Source organism: Esox lucius, chromosome 11 (genome assembly GCF_011004845.1).
Source record: "Esox lucius isolate fEsoLuc1 chromosome 11, fEsoLuc1.pri, whole genome shotgun sequence".
Taxonomy (NCBI): Eukaryota; Metazoa; Chordata; class Actinopteri; order Esociformes; family Esocidae; genus Esox; species Esox lucius.
Window position 1 is genome coordinate 43,372,880 of NC_047579.1, and position 18,210 is coordinate 43,391,089.

The 18,210-nt window shown below is 44.0% G+C and overlaps 1 protein-coding gene across 1 annotated transcript; it reads left to right on the top strand.

The window, feature by feature from the left end:
- Positions 1–429: 429 nt before the first annotated feature.
- On the top strand, positions 430–18,068 carry fmnl1a (formin-like 1a). Its single transcript, XM_010874557.5, has 25 exons — positions 430–1,001; positions 7,636–7,719; positions 8,042–8,128; positions 8,211–8,284; positions 8,435–8,518; positions 8,720–8,863; positions 9,029–9,140; positions 9,248–9,324; positions 9,418–9,511; positions 9,998–10,072; positions 10,167–10,277; positions 10,396–10,545; positions 10,653–10,754; positions 10,930–11,482; positions 11,734–11,858; positions 11,991–12,193; positions 12,373–12,607; positions 14,992–15,060; positions 15,165–15,245; positions 15,380–15,509; positions 15,621–15,784; positions 16,239–16,340; positions 16,676–16,780; positions 16,950–17,055; positions 17,709–18,068. Exons 1-25 carry the CDS (start codon positions 825–827, stop codon positions 17,771–17,773), a joined length of 3,309 nt encoding a protein of 1,102 aa, XP_010872859.2. The 5' UTR covers positions 430–824; the 3' UTR covers positions 17,774–18,068.
- The last annotated feature ends 142 nt before the right edge of the window (positions 18,069–18,210 follow it).

Below are 18,210 nucleotides of genomic sequence, written 5' to 3' on the forward strand. Positions count from 1 at the left end.
CACAAGTGCTTCCACACTTCGCCAAAGTACTGCGCATGTAGTGGTTTCCTAACAATGGAAAGTTAAGGGGCAGTTCTTAAATAACCTTATGTATTCCGCCATCTACCCTTTGCCCTCACCCACCACCGTTAACGAGACCAGAATAAGTGTTTTACTAAATAGATCCAGACTCTTCACAGCTTATATAACTACAATTCTCCCCCACTTATGTAAATCCGTTCCCCCTTCTTTTTTCTTATACCATTTACTTTACTCTCTTGGACATCACCTCCAACACCTAAGCCCCTTGTATCAGCCACCTCTCTGACCTGCAAGCAACTACTTTTTCTCAAACCTTCCACACTTTTTACTTTGCTTCTCTGACACACAGGAAGTTACTCTTCTGCTTTTTCTGGTTATGCGGTTTCTGCCTCTGCTGTAACGGCTGTCAAACTCCCCTCTCCTTCCTCTCACACCCCTGATCGTTCTGTTTCTGAGCACACTAGAAACTTTGAGTGGTTCATTGTAAAAACAGCATTTTACATCAACACCTACTTTAAATCGAAAGAGAGTGGAGGAGATACAAGATGGGGAAAGCTGCTCAAAACACCCTTTCTTTAGGGTCAAGATAAATGAAATAGACCAGTGTCTGATTGATCTGCCTGGCTGATCTCACTGAAGTGCTGAAGGACCAAGGATTCCAGAAAGTGGCCTTTTTTTTGGGCACTACATTGGACTTTTTTGACATCTGAGTTGGAGTTTCACTCTGTTCTTAGGTAACTAGCATTTCCAGTTAAAGGAGTGTTTTTGACTTTAAACCCCTGGAGTACCTGTTGAAGCTGGTGATGGGGAATGCGGCGGGGGGCATGGAGCAGTCAGAGGGCCGGGAGGCCAAGCCCTCCGTGGGGTCCGGAATGGGCCTTAGTGACCCCCCCCCGACCCTGCAGAAGAAACAGCCTGCTCCCCCTAAGCTGCCAATGCCCCCAGAGGAGGAACTGGAAGAACGCTTCAACGTGGTTCTGGTGAGTGGCTGGACACGGGGGAAGGCACAAAACCTAAATGTCAACATGCAGAAGTACAGGCACATTTCAGTAGTCATTTTATTTCTTCCCCGACAACATCATATGCACATTTCGATGCATCACACACCTATTGTTTGTATTGCGCTAATATCTAATATTTGAAGTAACAGGACATCACTGACCAAAAAAACGAAAAACAACACAGAGATTTCTCTCTCTCTCAGTACAGCCAGACACAATGTCAGAGAGAGCGGACATTTTGTTGGCCCCAATCTAATCCAAAAGCTCACATCCTCTTTTAGATATTTTGAAATCGGCCTCTCTGCTTAGCCCGTATTCAGATGATCTCACAGAGGAATTGAAGACATCATGATGGCCCTGTGCTGGATTGAGCAATGCACTTGCAAAAAGACACAAGACAGGCAGGAAGGCCAATGTTTTGTATTTCAACATTTCATGCTATTTTGTTTGTCTATTGCCCTCTTACTTTTCAACTCTGCTGTGTGAGAAAATGGCCCAACTGTTGTTTAAGAATTGTCTATATCTACATCTACCGGTAGAAAATATTGGCCAATCAAGAGTACTGAAACGACTTGAAAAATAAATATTTAGATACAGTTCTGATGAATGTGATGGTGAACACAAGGCCCTAAAAGGACAAAAAAAGAATATGATATGCTGTGTTGTATAATGACTTCTAGTGAGCTATAAACCAAAATAACAGATACTGTCAACTGAAGGAATATTGGCACACTTCATGAAATTGAGCAAAAGTAAATGCAAAAAACATACAACAAACACCTTATATTTATATATAGTTATATTTTGGGCTCAAACATAAAGAGGAGCCGCATAATTTTATTTGAACACAATTATTTCTCACAAGTTTGACATGCAAGTTTTGGAGGGATCTTGGACCACTATCTCAAGATCCTTGATAATCTTAGGTTCCCAGTGTAGATGTGTCCTAACTATCAACCACCACAGTGATAGTGTCAGGCCTCTAATGGTTAAGTTCAGCCAGCACCATCGAAGGCGTTCACCATTTTAATGTAGTCAACTGAGTGGGACTTCTAAATTCAGTGGCTTATCCCTCCTGTTCAGCCGGTTGGTAAGCTGTGTCCAGCCAAGTTATCAGGACGGATAAACCAATCGTGAAGAACTGAAATTGTCTTGGTGGTTTTGTCCACTGTTTCCTCAATGGAAACTATATAGGGATGCCTGCTGTCTATTCATGTGCTATTATTGAACGTAAGACGTTCTTGTCAAACCTTTGTGCTTCTTTACAAGTCGGCTCTAACAGAAGGTTACGACATTTCCTCTTTCTATTTCAAACAGACAATCCTTCCAGGTCTAACACTCACACAGGCACAAAAATGATGTACTCATTATTATTTGTTCGTATAAGCTTTTTTTAATATTTACTTGTTTAGTATTTTGTCATTCAGCCAAAATTCTTAATCCTGGGTGATTTACATCCTAGTACCTCAATCTCAACAGCCTGGTGGGACAACCACACAACCCAGTAATAGTAAAAACACAATACTGAAGCTATCAGCAAAGTCATTGTTAAAGGGAAGAGGTGATGAAATGTAATATAATTTATATATAGATTACAATTCAGGGTGGCCGGACTTCCCTTTGGGTGGTTATTAGATCCTCCAAATTGAGTTACACACCAGCTTTGTATGTTCCCTCAATGTGGTCCCCAGAAATATAGTAAAACTAGACAAATGATTCCCCATAAGGTTTTTTTGTCAAGCCCCCACTAAGCTAGGTTTGATTTAGGCATAAAAAGTTAGAATATTGAAGTTAAGGTAAGCTAAGGTTCAAGACTAGGGAAATACATGGATGTCTGGGTCAGTGTTAGGGTTCAGGTCCTCACCAGAATACAAAGACTACCATCTGCACAACCCGTGCACACATTAGGGGTTGTCTTCCTGACTGTAATGTGAGTATATGAGTGATTCCACGTGACGGTCAGCCTTCTAATTTAAAGATTGTTTGTGCCAGTAGTTGTATTTGTTTGTGTACAGAATATGTATTATATATGATATACCTACAGCTCCGGGAAAAATTAAGAGACCACTGCTCCTTTTTCTTTCCTGTGAAAAGGGAAGGTTTTGTGTGAGGAACAGAAGGGTTTAAAGACCACCGAAAATGCTTCTGTTCCTAACTCAAAACTTTCCTTTTAAACTTTTTTGGAAAGGAAAGAAAAAGGTGCAGTGGTCTCTTAATTTTTTCCGGGGCTGTATATGCACTTCAGTTTACAAATATTTGGACAGTGAAGCAAATTGTCTTGTTTTGGCTCTGTACTCTAAATGGAACAACAACAGTGTGGTTCAAGTAAATACTGGAAGGCATTTTCATCTCTATCAGATTATCCCTTTAGAAATAAAAGCTTGTTTTGTACATTTCCCCATTTAAGGAGGCCAAGTGAGAAAAAAATTGGTTTCACAACTGTCTCTTATTAGGTTGACGTGTTTGCCTGCATCATGAGTGCAGCTCAAGAGAGACGTCAATGTCCTGTCTTGATTCTAGGCTTTGCATCTGGAGTCAGTTGCTGGTGTTTGGAAACATACTGGTGAAGCAACCAAAGGGTTTTTCTGGGCTAAAAAGTGGATTGTTCTTGACTGTCCAAAATCACATGCCCCGGATCCAAGGAGCATGCGATTCTCTTGGTGAAGACAAAACTTGAAGGTAAAAATGCCTGAAAACAATAAACAGGAACGGGTGATTGTGTCAGTGCAGGCCTGACAACGAATCAACAGGAAAGATACTCAGTGTCTGGTGATGACAAAGGGCCACAGACTAAAGGCAAGGCCTGCATCCAACGCATTTGTAACCGTGAACAATGATGACTTTATCTAAGATTCCTTTCATTTGTCCAATAACTTTTCGTCCCCTATTATGGGGGACTGTCCATGAAAAGGGCTGTAATTCATACAGGGCTCATGGTTTCTGGATACAAATCATTATTTTAATTCAAATCCACTGTGCTGGAGTACCGAGGCAAAACAACTAAACAAGTGTCACAGTCCGAATGCCTCCAGACTAGTTAGGGTAAGTTCTTATCATAGTGCTAAATGGATGGACTATTGACTTTAATGCTTTACATTTTTTTAAATTGTCTATCTAGCTGAAGCTGTCAATACATTCAAATGAATAGAAAACACACGGTCGAGCCACATAGATTGTGAAATGTGGGGAGGTGCCCTAACACTTTTTCTAGTGTTCACTTCGCTGACAGCTACATAACTTCCGTTAAGTACTTATTATTACTTGTGTGAGGGTTAGACCTGAAAGAAATTTCTGCTTGAAATAGATGGTACAGATATAATGGACTCTTTTGGCAAGAGGAAAAGACGTGTTCTGAATGGGGAACTCATTAAGATTTGGCACAGGTTATATACATACATAAGTGTGAGGCTGTTTTATAATTGCACATTGATAGATTAAGCATCCCAGTCAAGCTCCCATTTTGGCATCTGAGACAGTGTCAACAAGAGGGATCAGCAAATGAAGTTAGAAGTCCCACTCAGTTGGCTACAATAAAATGGTGAATGCCCTTGATGGCGATGGCGCATCCACAGTGGGACAATAATTGTCTCCTTATGTGAGAATTCCAATTTTCTCTCAATAAGACAACGGGAATATGAAATAAGAAAATGCAGTGTAACTAACTCACTCCGCATGGGAGTGTCTGCTAAATGCTAGACATTTAAAAATGACCATGATCCAGTCCGTAGCGATGATCATGATCCAGTCAAGGATTCCACCCAGCCCAGGAACAGTGAGTAAGTAGATATCAGCAAATGAAGTGTCAGAAAATATCTATAGGTCAGGGTGACCGTCAGCCACAATGTGTCTGTATGTAGAAACCTGAGAACAGAACTTCCCCTTGGGTTGTTAATAGTGCCTCTAAATACATCCTAACTCTGGTTATAATTGTGTGTCAGTCTATGTGTGTGTACAACCCATGCGCACACACAAGCTTGTCTCTCTGAGTGTACGAACAATTCCACAAGACTGTCAACCTGATGCCATTTCCATGGCAATGAACCCTGGACCAGAAGGTTCCTGTGGGTCCACTTTGAACGGGCCATCAGTGCCGCCAGTGTTTTCATGGCAAAAACCCACTGGCCTCTTTAAATAGCATCGCTTCTCCACTAAAAGTGTCTTTACTGGCGGCATAACACGCATGGAACAAGAAGGGTCGGTGAGACGTGGACTGTGCCAAAGCATACGGTCCAACACTAAGATGCTGAGAGACAGTTTCTATCTGCAAGCTGAGAATTGACTTAACACTTCTCTAACCACCTAGTTTGCAAGCACTCATCCATACAGACACATGTAAATACAGTCCCGCTATACACACATTTATGTAGATACTCTATAATTAGATACTCTGTTATTAGATTCTCAATTATTACTATTGCTGAGACCCTGTTTCTTTGGGGTGGTTGTTATTTGTACTGTCTGTTTTATGTCAGATTTATTAAAACAACCTAGCCATATTCAGGGATCTCTTGATACCAAGCCAAGGTCAAGAAAGATTTCAGCCAAAACTGCCAGAAGAATAGTTCGGGATACCAAGAAAAACCACCAGGAAACCTCAGGAGACATACAGGCTGCTCTGGAAAAAGATGGTGTGGTTATTTCAAGGAGCACAATACAACAATACTTGAACACAAATGAGCTGCATGGTTGAGTTGCCAGAAAGAAGCCTTTACCGGGAAGAGACCCCGGGGAAGACCTAGGACACGCTGGAGGGACTATGTCTCCCGGCTGGCCTGGGAACGCCTCGGTGTCCCCCCGGAAGAGCTGGAGGAAGTGTCTGGGGAGAGGGAAGTCTGGGCATCCCTGCTTAGACTGCTGCCCCCGCGACCCGGCCCCGGATAAGCGGAAGATGATGCAAAAAAAAAGCCTTTACTCTGCCAATGCCACAAAAAGCCTGGTTACAATATGCCCAACAACAACTTGACACGCCTCACAGCCTCTGGCACAATGTAATTTGGAGTGATGAGATCAAAATAAAGCTTTATGGTCACAACCATAAGCACTATGTTTGTAGAGGGGTCAACAAGGCTTATAGTGAACAGAATACCATCCCCACTGTGAAGCATGGTGCTGGCTCACTGATGTTTTCGGGGTGTGTGAGCTCTAAAGGCACATGGAATCTTGTGAAAATAGATGGCAAGATGAATGCAGCATGTTATCAGAAAATACTAGCAGACAATTTGCATTCTTTGGCACGAATGCTGCGCATGGGACACGCTTGAACTTTCCAGCAGGACAATGACCCTAAGCACTAGGCCAAGTTGACCCTCCAGTAGTTACAGCAGAAAAAGGTGAAGGTTCTGGAGTGGGCATAACAGTCTCCTGACCTTAATATCATCGAGCCAATCTGGGGAGATCTCAAACGTGCGGTTCATGCAAGACGACCAAAGACCTTGCATGACCTGGAGGCATTTTGCAAAGACGAATGGGCATCTATACCACCTGCAAGAATTCAGGGCCTCATAGAAAACTATTACAAAAGACGGCACGCTTTCATTGATACTAAAGGGGGCAATACACAATATTAAGATCTGAGGGTATGCAAACTTTTGAACAGGGGTCAGTTCATTTTTTTATTTTTTGACATGTTTTATTTTATGACTGTGGCATTCTGTTATGACCTACAGTTGAATGTGAATCCCATAAGAAATGAAAGGCATGTTTCGACCGCTCACTCATGTTTTCTTTACAAAACGGTACATATAATTACCAATTCTCCAAGGGCATGCAGTCTTTTGAGCACAACTGTACATCCTCTCTATTAACCTTTCTGCTGCTAGGCTTCCTCCATCCAAAACCAGCACGGCCTCTCCCTTACCCCACCCAAACCCTTCAACAGCTACGTGCCCAAGAACCGACAACACATGTCAGACCGCACGGGTGTGAAGAGGAAGCCACAACCTGATGCTTCAGAATATTCAGTCAAATCTATACCATGTAACCCAAGTCCCCACCCTTCTGACTCCACCTATGACAACCTCAGAATAAATATCACTCATACCATTACAAACTGAAAAAAAAAGAGCTTTTATTAACAGTTCTGCGGACAACAACTCAAGCTCTGTGGACACAATCCTGTTGATCAATAGCCATGAAGGAGTTGAAACAGCTTGTCTGGAAATACACGCCATCCTTTCCCGGATGGAACGGTTCCATGGCTCAGTTTTTCTTTTGAGATGAATGGCTCTTGGATCACCCAGGTTAAATCCACTTGACGTGAAGCAGCAACTCGGTCAAACAGACGATGGTAGATATATGCTCGCAGAAGGTATCCCTTAGTTACCAGTACTGTATGTAAACATTGAGTCATCTCTGTGGTGAAGGATGATGTTAACATTCATTTACACCTCTGTTCAGGATGTCTGGTGGTTTTGTGAACACATCTTAACCGCATGGTAGGAACAGGACGATGTACGACAATGTGCAGATGATTGGTGTATAGAGTTTTTTTTTTTTTAAGTGAAAATATTATTTCAATACATGATCCCACAAACCCCAAAATGCAACAACAGTGGCAGTTTAAGACCACTATTATTAGTGTTGTGTTTTGAAGTGCACCTTCTTTTATTCTCAGAGCAACATGAACTTGCCTCCTGACAAATTGAAGCTGTTGAGTCAGTATGACAATGACAAGAAGTGGGAGCTTGTCTGTGATCAGGTAAGAACATTACTGTTTATGTACGTTGTACAGGATTGTTTCTGAGTGACACTGAAACACACACAGACTGTGTTGACAATGAAAAAGATGAATACGCATAATTTTTTTTTTGGCTGTATCCTACTTACAATCTGTAATGTAGGTCAGAGTACAAACATTTTAATGCACAACACTGAATCCTTCTGGGTTGCTGTGGCCCAGTATGTTCGCCCTCAGCAGGATGGTGGTGCTCGTTGTGTTTTACACAAAGTGCATGTGTCACATTTCTTTCCAGTCATACTAACCCCTTGTCCCCCATTTTCACTCTGGCCTGTGTGCCCAGGAGCGCTTCCAGGTCAAGAACCCTCCCTCTACCTATCTGACCAAAATCAAGAGCTTCTACCAGGACCAAGGAAAGTTCTCCCATAGGGTAAGCAGACAACTTCCCTCCCTCCCATTTGCCTTTATCGGAATTCCGTTCTTTTAAACCTGGTTCTTTTGCCCGGTTTCAGTCCAAGAGGCGGGTCCAGGAGTCCACTCAGGTACTGAGAGAGCTTGAGATCTCCCTCCGCACCAATCACATTGGGTGAGTGACCTTTCAGCTCTTTTTAAATGGTCTTTTGTCTGTAGTTGGATTGGAGGATATCTTTTTCTTTGAACTCATTTTCTCAGGGGAAACCAATACATCTGGAGTACTTAAAGTAGTGTGGGGTTTCCTCCCTGTCTGTCTATGTAGATGGGCCCAGGAGTTTCTCAGTGAGGAGAACCAGGGTTTAGACGTCCTGGTGGACTACCTGTCCTATGCCCAGAGCGATGCCCCGTGAGTATTCCTGGCTGACTCCTCTTAACATCACTGAAACCCTGTTTTCAGTGACGATGAGGGACATTGACTGTATTCATCTGAAGATAACTGGATATGTGAGAAAATTACAATGGAAACATGAATATATTTCGAATAAATGACGTTCCCTACGTTTGATTATGTGTGCCTGTTTGTGTCTTTGGGAATGTCTGTATCTAGGTTTGACCTGGAGAGTGCTGAGAATGGTAGCACACTATCTGACAGAGGCAAGCCGGAGCAGAAGTCCATCGAGGATCTTAATAAGAGTGCGGGTAACTCCCCCTCCCACGGCATGACCAGAGCAGCCCGGGCCCTGACCGTACGGTAAGAACCGTCCTCAGTCACGGCACAGCAGTCCCACTACACTAACGCCAGGACCACACCAATACCTTTGCCCCTCGGGCCATCGTACAGGGCGTGTTCATTCTGCTAATTCTGTTGCTCGAAGCGAGACTAGCGTGTCTTTCTTCCCCTCTCATGTCTCTGCAGGATCACCTCTCTGACCCATATCAGGAGGACTCAAAAGAGCTCCCGATTGGCCAATCAGAGGGATGACGTCCATGTTTGCATCATGTGTCTACGTGCGATCATGAACTACCAGGTGTGTTTTAATCTGAATAGGAGCCCATTAACACTGGGTGTGTTTGTGTGACTGTGATATTTGGGGGTGAAATTATGAAATGACAGAGCTGAATATCACTTTTTCAGTCTGGCTTCAACCAAGTGATGACACACCCACGCTGTGTAAATGAAATCACTCTCAGTCTCAACAACAGGAACCCCAGGTAACGACGCCAGGGTGTGTCTCTGTGTGTGTCTGTCTGTGTGTTTGAGTGTGTTGCGTGTGTATAATTGAATATTTTATTCCTGATCTCTAGGACCAGAGCCTTGGTATTAGAGCTGTTGGCGGCTGTCTGTCTTGTGAGGGGGGGTCATGACATCATTCTTGCTGCCTTTGACAACTTCAAAGAGGTGAAGGGATTTTCCCACTCACACTTTGAAACAATGAACCTACTCATTACCTACTCATTTCTGTTTTCTCAGTAAAAAATCTGATTCATTCCTTCTGATGGCTGACACACCAAGCACATTAGAAGACACTCACTCACAGACATCATGTTGTTGAGAACTCTAGAACACACTCACACACAGACATCATGCTGTTGAGAACTCTAGAACACACTCACACAGACATCATGTTGTTGAGAACTCTAGAAAACACACACACAGACATCATGTTGCTGAGGACTCTAGAACACACTCACACACATAAAGTTGGTGAGTACTGAAAAAACACACACACAGACATCGTTTTGTTGAGAGCTCTATAACACACATACATCAGCTTTCTTTTAATACAAACACACCCACCAAAGTATTGAAACATTCCCCATCTTGCACATAAAAGTGCATTGCTCTTTAATTGGCATGAGGAACGTCTTTGTCATTTTGCCATAGGTGAGTGGAGAGAAGAACCGCTTTGAGAAGCTGATGGAGTACTTCAGCAACGATGACAGCAACATTGACTTCATGGTACGTGGACGGGACACAACAACTCGAACTCACTGGTTGTTACTTACATCGTTGAAAAAAAGGCAACGTTTCACGATCAAATGTCCTTTTTCAGGTGGCCTGCATGCAGTTTATAAACATTGTGGTCCATTCGGTGGAGAATATGAACTTCCGAGTCCATCTGCAGTATGAGTTCACTCAACATGGGCTGGACCAGTACCTGGAGGTAAGCTGCCTGCTGATCTCTCGCACGGCTTTGCACCGATTCCACCAACCAGATTCCTTAGAACTGAAGGGAAACCCTCACCATAACCGTGACAAACGTACGTGTGTCCGTCGGTCAGACCCTTAAACTCACGGAGAGTGAGAAGCTCCAGGTGCAGATCCAGGCCTACCTGGACAACGTGTTTGACGTGGGGGCTCTGCTGGAGGACGCCGAGAACAAGGGCGGGGTGATGGAGCACGTGGACCAACTGCAGGATCACAACACGCAGGTCAGAAACGTAGCTGCTCCGCACACGCCATTCAAGTCACACACCTTAAGCTGTCCAGAGAGCAACTGTGACTGCAAGCCAGTGTGTTGTTGTTGTTGTTGTTGTAGCTGAGTGCCAGGCTGCAGGAGATAGAGAATGAATATGCTGAGAGGATGGCTGAACTGGAGAAACAGCTTCTTCAGGCCACCAAGGAGACTGAGCTGCTCAAGGTCCGCCCTGCACCACGACCCGTGACAACTACTATTTACAAATAATGGATCAGACCTTATGGTGTAAAATATACATACACACATATATATATATATATATATATGTATGTATGTATGTATGTATATATGTGTGTGTGTATATATATATATATATATGTATGTCTCCCTCCGACAGGATAGCCTCCGGGTCTCCTGTTCCCAGGTCAGTTCTCTGCAGCAGAGGGAGAGGGAGAGGGAGATGAACCAGGAGAGGGAGAGGGACCGAGAGCGTCTGAGCCAGCCCTCCTCCGAGCTGGAACTGAAAGTGCAGGAGTTGCAGGAGCGCGGCCTGGTACGCCTGGGACGCACCCCCTCTGGGGCCCTGGACTTGCAGGTGGTCCCTATCACCATCGTGGAGTACGTGGCTGCCCCGGTCTCTGAGCCCCAGCCCCGCCCTGGTGGAACCGCAGACCTTGGCCCGGTGGTCACCGCTGTCACCACACCTTCTGCTGTTCCTCCTCCTCCGCCGCCTCCACCTCCGGGGCCCGGTGGACCTGCTCCGCCACCCCCGCCACCCCCGCCACCTCCTCCTCCACCGCCTGGCTCTGGTGGTCCACCTCCCCCTCCTCCTCCCCCTCCCCCCGGGGGAGGTCCACCGCCACCTCCTCCCCCACCTGGAGCGGGACCCCCACCTCCACCTGGAGCCCCACCTCCACCCGGAGGCCCACCTGCCGGAGACAGCCAAGCCGGTAAGGAGACTCATCTGCTTTAAAGATGGATAGTCCGAAGGATATATCTGAAAAATCAGAAGAGAGGTTTGCTCGGGAATCATGGGAAGACATGAAAGTTTGAGAGGTTATGTTGGGAGGAGGTACATGCGAATCAGATCACACCTCATACATTTTCATGTATCCAATATGCCGAGGGGTGATATAAGTGCCTATGTCAAGGTGAGACATATTACATCATATACATAAAATATTTCCCCTCTGTCTGTCAGGAGGGAAAAGCAGGAAGCCCATCCAGACTAAGTTCCGGATGCCGTTGCTCAACTGGCAGGCGCTGAAGCCCAACCAGGTGACGGGCACAGTGTTCAACGAGCTGGACGATGAGCAGGTCCTAAAGGTACCAACACACCTTGACACGGTGGTCTTCGTTGTGTCTCTTCTCCCTCCCTCCTTCTGAGCCCCACACTCCCACTCTCTCCGCCTCACTCCTCGTTACCTCTCTCCCCTCTTTCCCCTGTGTTTTTCTCAGGAGCTGAACATGGAGGCTTTTGAGGAGCAGTTTAAGACCAAGGCCCAGGGCCCACCGGCAGCCCTGTCCACTATGAAGGTCAAGGTGGCCCAAAAGGTCCCTAGCAAAGTCAGCCTGATCGAAGGCAACAAGGCCAAGAACCTGGCTATCACGCTACGCAAGGGAGGCAGAAGCCCCGCTGACATCTGCAAAGCTATAGAGACGTACGGCCATCCATCCCATTCAGCTGTCTATCATCTCTTTCCCTTTCGCTGTATTTTCGCTTCTGATTCAGTTCTTTTTTTTGTCCAGTGGTGCCTTAGTTTTTTTAATTCACCAACCGTTTACTCTCATAGTCGCCATCTTTCTTCTCGGCTTCTCCTCCTTTCCTTTTGATCTCCAGGTATGACCAGAATGCGTTAGGGCTGGACTTCCTGGAGCTGCTGGAGCGCTTCGTCCCATCAGACTTTGAGCTGAAGCTCCTCCAGAACTATGAGAAGGAGGGCCGTCCGCTGGATGAACTGTCTGAAGAGGACCGTTTCATGATGCGCTTTGGGAAAATCCCCCGTTTGGCTCAGCGAATTAGCACCCTCACCTTCATGGGCAACTTCCCAGAGAGTGTCAAACGTGTGCAGCCGGTCAGTCCTTCCACCATCAGTTAGTTTATTAGTTGATCAGTTGGTCAGTATGTCCTTTCACTGTCAGTTAGTTTGTTAGTTGATCAGCTGGTCAGTATGTCCTTCCACTGTCAGTTAGTTTGTTAGTTGATCAGTTGGTCAGTATGTCCTTCAACTGTCAGTTAGTTTGTTAGTTGATCAGCTGGTCAGTATGTCCTTCCACTGTCAGTTAGTTTGTTAGTTGATCAGCTGGTCAGTATGTCCTTTCACTGTCAGTTAGTTTGTTAGTTGATCAGCTGGTCAGTATGTCCTTCCACTGTCAGTTAGTTTGTTAGTTGATCAGTTGGTCAGTATGTCCTTCAACTGTCAGTTAGTTTGTTAGTTGATCAGCTGGTCAGTATGTCCTTCCACTGTCAGTTAGTTTGTTAGTTGATCAGCTGGTCAGTATGTCCGTCGACTGTCCGTTAGTTTGTTAGTTGATCAGCTGGTCAGTATGTCCTTCCACTGTCAGTTAGTTTGTTAGTTGATCAGCTGGTCAGTATGTCCGTCGACTGTCAGTTAGTTTGTTAGTTGATCAGTTGGTCAGTATGTCCTTCAACTGTCAGTTAGTTTGTTAGTTGATCAGCTGGTCAGTATGTCCTTCAACTGTCAGTTAGTTTGTTAGTTGATCAGCTGGTCAGTATGTCCTTCCACTATCAGTTAGTTTATTAGTTGATCAGTTGGTCAGTATGTCCTTCCACTATCAGTTAGTTTGTTAGTTGATCAGCTGGTCAGTATGTCCTTCCACTGTCAGTTAGTTTGTTAGTTGATCAGCTGGTCAGTATGTCCTTCAACTGTCAGTTAGTTTGTTAGTTGATCAGCTGGTCAGTATGTCCTTCCACTATCAGTTAGTTTGTTAGTTGATCAGCTGGTCAGTATGTCCTTCCACTGTCAGTTAGTTTGTTAGTTGATCAGCTGGTCAGTATGTCCTTCAACTGTCAGTTAGTTTGTTAGTTGATCAGCTGGTCAGTATGTCCTTCCACTATCAGTTAGTTTGTTAGTTGATCAGCTGGTCAGTATGTCCTTCCACTATCAGTTAGTTTGTTAGTTGATCAGCTGGTCAGTACGTCCTTCAACTGTCAGTTTGTTTGTTAGTTGATCAGTTGGTCAGTATGTCCTTCAACTGTCAGTTAGTTTGTTAGTTGATCAGCTGGTCAGTATGTCCTTCAACTGTCAGTTAGTTTGTTAGTTGATCAGCTGGTCAGTATGTCCTTCAACTGTCAGTTAGTTTGTTAGTTGATCAGTTGGTCAGTATGTCCTTCAACTGTCAGTTAGTTTGTTAGTTGATCAGCTGGTCAGTATGTCCGTCGACTGTCAGTTAGTTTGTTAGTTGATCAGCTGGTCAGTACGTCCTTCAACTGTCAGTTAGTTTGTTAGTTGATCAGCTGGTCAGTATGTCCTTCAACTGTCAGTTAGTTTGTTAGTTGATCAGCTGGTCAGTATGTCCGTCGACTGTCAGTTTGTTTGTTAGTTGATCAGTTGGTCAGTATGTCCTTCAACTGTCAGTTAGTTTGTTAGTTGATCAGCTGGTCAGTATGTCCTTCAACTGTCAGTTAGTTTGTTAGTTGATCAGCTGGTCAGTATGTCCTTCAACTGTCAGTTAGTTTGTTAGTTGATCAGTTGGTCAGTATGTCCTTCAACTGTCAGTTAGTTTGTTAGTTGATCAGCTGGTCAGTATGTCCGTCGACTGTCAGTTAGTTTGTTAGTTGATCAGTTGGTCAGTATGTCCTTCAACTGTCAGTTAGTTTGTTAGTTGATCAGCTGGTCAGTATGTCCTTCAACTGTCAGTTAGTTTGTTAGTTGATCAGCTGGTCAGTATGTCCTTCCACTGTCAGTTAGTTTGTTAGTTGATCAGCTGGTCAGTATGTCCGTCGACTGTCCGTTAGTTTGTTAGTTGATCAGCTGGTCAGTATGTCCTTCCACTGTCAGTTAGTTTGTTAGTTGATCAGCTGGTCAGTATGTCCGTCGACTGTCAGTTAGTTTGTTAGTTGATCAGTTGGTCAGTATGTCCTTCAACTGTCAGTTAGTTTGTTAGTTGATCAGCTGGTCAGTATGTCCTTCAACTGTCAGTTAGTTTGTTAGTTGATCAGCTGGTCAGTATGTCCTTCCACTATCAGTTAGTTTGTTAGTTGATCAGCTGGTCAGTATGTCCTTCCACTATCAGTTAGTTTGTTAGTTGATCAGTTAGTCTGTAAGGAAAGCATTGTAACCTGACACTATTGCATGACAGTGACATACATGTTTTTCTTGTTAGAATTCCACCCTCAAAGCAGAATCAGTATTTTTACTCACAGAATTAAAGTAATTGTAGTTGAAATTGAACATTGCCTTTTGGCATCATGGTAATATTTTCCTCTCACCTACAGCAACTGAACTCCATAATTGCAGCATCTATGTCCATAAAGTCCTCACCCAAGCTGAAAAAGATGTTAGAGGTGAGTGGAGGGCATCCCTGTCTGTCACCACTATCCACCAATCAGAAAGCCTGTGAAGTGTGCTGTCTGTGTCATGCATTCTGTATCGGTCCCGTCCCCTACAGATCATCCTGGCCTTTGGAAATTACATGAACAGCAGTAAGAGAGGTGCAGCCTACGGCTTCCGGCTTCAGAGCCTGGACTTGGTAAAGCACCTCACTGCTCTTGGGGAAGACCCACTCCTCTTATCAATATTCATAAAACCATCAGGAAGATAAAGAGAAATGGACTGAAATAGTATATGAAACCGTGTTTCCTCTCCCTGTCTCTGTCCTGTCAGCTGCTTGATACCAAGTCTACAGACCGCTCCCAGTCTCTGCTGCACTTCATCTCCAACATCATTAACGATAAATATCCTGAACTGAACAACTTCCACTCAGAGCTGCACTTTGTGGACAAGGCTGGCCTCGGTACATTAATGCAACCAATGCCTGCACACACACGCACACATACTGTTACAAACATTTAGAAAAGCATTTTACCCAAAATGTATGACCATATTTATGACCTGTGTGTTTCAGTGTCTCTGGACAGTATTCTGCAGGAAATCCGATCTCTGGAGAGGGGAATGGAGGTGGCCAAGAAAGAGTTCCTAGTCCAGGATGACAACGTGGTGCTGAAGGAGTTTGTCAAGACCAACAGTGAACAACTGGACTCTTTAATCAAAGACAGCAAGAAAGCTCAGGTTTGAATTCCCATCTACACCCCAAACACACATATCCTTCACCTCACACACATCCTTTACCTCCCACATACACATCCATCCCCTAATACACATCCTTCACCTCCCAGATACACATCCATCCCCTCATACACATCCTTCACCTCCCAGATACACATCCTTCACCTCCCTCACGTCCTTTACCTCAAACATACACATGCTTCACCTCACTCACATCCTTTACCTCATACATATACATACCTCACTCACGTCCTTTACCTCATACATATACATACCTCACTCACGTCCTTTACCTCAAACATGCACATTCTTCACCTCACTCACATTTCACCTTCCAAATATACATCCTTTACCTCCCACATAGACATCCTTCACCTCACACACATCCTTCCACACCTATCTGGTGATGAGTGGAAACTCCCCTCTTCATCCCTTCCTTTCTCCTCTCCCTCACTAGGAGGCATATGGCTCTGTGGTGGAATATTTTGGAGAAAACCCCAAGACAACACAACCATCCATGTTCTTCCCTTTGTTCGTCCGCTTCATAAAAGCCTATAAGGTAAGGTGGTGACCTCAACATGAGGGTGACTTTGAAGAACGTAGGAAAAGGATTACAAAGTAGCTCATTTATAAATACACATGTCTATCTTGGTTGGATTTTGTATTGATATGAATGCATGTGTATTGTCTGTTTTCTTTTTATGTTTATTATTTGTATGGTCTTCTTTCCAGCACTGACTTTTACAAATAAATTATTCACTGATTAAAATGCAGTTACCACTAAACTGTGGTGGTTTCACCAAGCTATTTTTAAATGTATGCAGTTAGTGTAAGTTTCTCTCGAATAGAGCGTCGGCTAAATGACAAAAATGTAAACGTATGCATCCCACACAGCAAGCAGAGCAGGACAACGAACAGAAGAAGAAACTAGAGGCTCAGATCAGTGAGAACCAATCCGACTCTCCGTCCCCTAGGAAGAAAGAGCTCCCGGGAAGCAAGGTATGACCCTGACCTGAACGACAGGCCCTACATGACGCACAGTCAGGGGCAAGACCACTACATCTGTAGCTAATCCTGTGACTGGGCCACAGCAACAGACTGGCCGTTCTAATGTGCTGCAGAATACATGTCTGTCAAAGTATAAGCTTTAACCTTTGACTCCCGCTAGTCTCCCATGGGGCCTATGATGCCCAAAATGGATCTGATAGCAGAGCTGAAGAAAAGGCAGGTGAAGCCCCAGGTGAAGGACGGGGCACTGGAGGACATCATCACAGGTATCAATATATTACATTATAGTTCAGCGGCTGTACATTTTCAGGTACATTATAACATTGTACTATGTTACGTCACAGTTAAGAAGCTGTAAAACCTCACAATTATAACAATATATTACGTCACAGTTAAGAAGCTGTAAAACCTCACAATTATAACAATATATTATGTCATAGTTAACAAGATGTAAAGCATCACAGGTATAATATTATATTATGTCATAGTTAACAAGATGTAAAGCATCACAGGTATAACAATATATTACATCATAGTTAAGAAGATGTAAAGCATCACAGGTATAACAATATATTACAGCATAGTTAAGAAGACGTAAAACATTGTAAGTTTAAGAACTGTTTTTGAGTTCAACATCATGTGTTCAAGAACGGCTTTGGAGTTCATATAGTTAGTCCCAGTCAGACAGGGATGAGTTTCATTCCATTACAACTCCCGACTATTCAGGAGATTTACCGAATTCCTAAGTTTCTTTACTGAAAAGCATTGGAGGGAACATAAATGAAACACAATGAACCCGGCTGTCATAGCGCTTTATTGGTGGGCTATAAGACATTATAAAGGACATTTCCAGCGCTTTCTGTGGATGTAAATATGACATTGTTTGACACTGTGGTTGTGTCTGTGTGCTTGCTGTCAGACCTGAGGAACTCACCATTCAGAGCCACAGACGGACGGAGACCAGCACAGCGCCAAGACAGCTGAAGAAACGCAGCCCCATGACACTTCTACCATGGTGCTACTGTACCCTGTCAAGTGGATTTACTGGTGTCTGTTTACCGCTACTGTACAGACACCTTATACACACCAGCACTGAAGGCCAGATTTGACCTACAGAGACACATTTGAAAAACAGTATGAATTTACTCTGTAAATAAAACACTGAGTATGAGCCATCTGTCATGAATGTGTAACATAATAAATACATACATTTCGATTTTAATTGTATTACTCACCTTCCTGTGGGTGAATCTTTTAAGAAAAAAAAATAAAGAGATATAAATATCAACCTTCTTGGCTCCAGTCTGTCATCTTTGTTCCAATGTGTCTGCATGTCATAGATTCTGCCCAGCTTTTGTTTAACTTTACCCAAATTCGTGACTCAAAAGCTTACTTGCCTCAGAGTGGTTCTTTCACCTGTT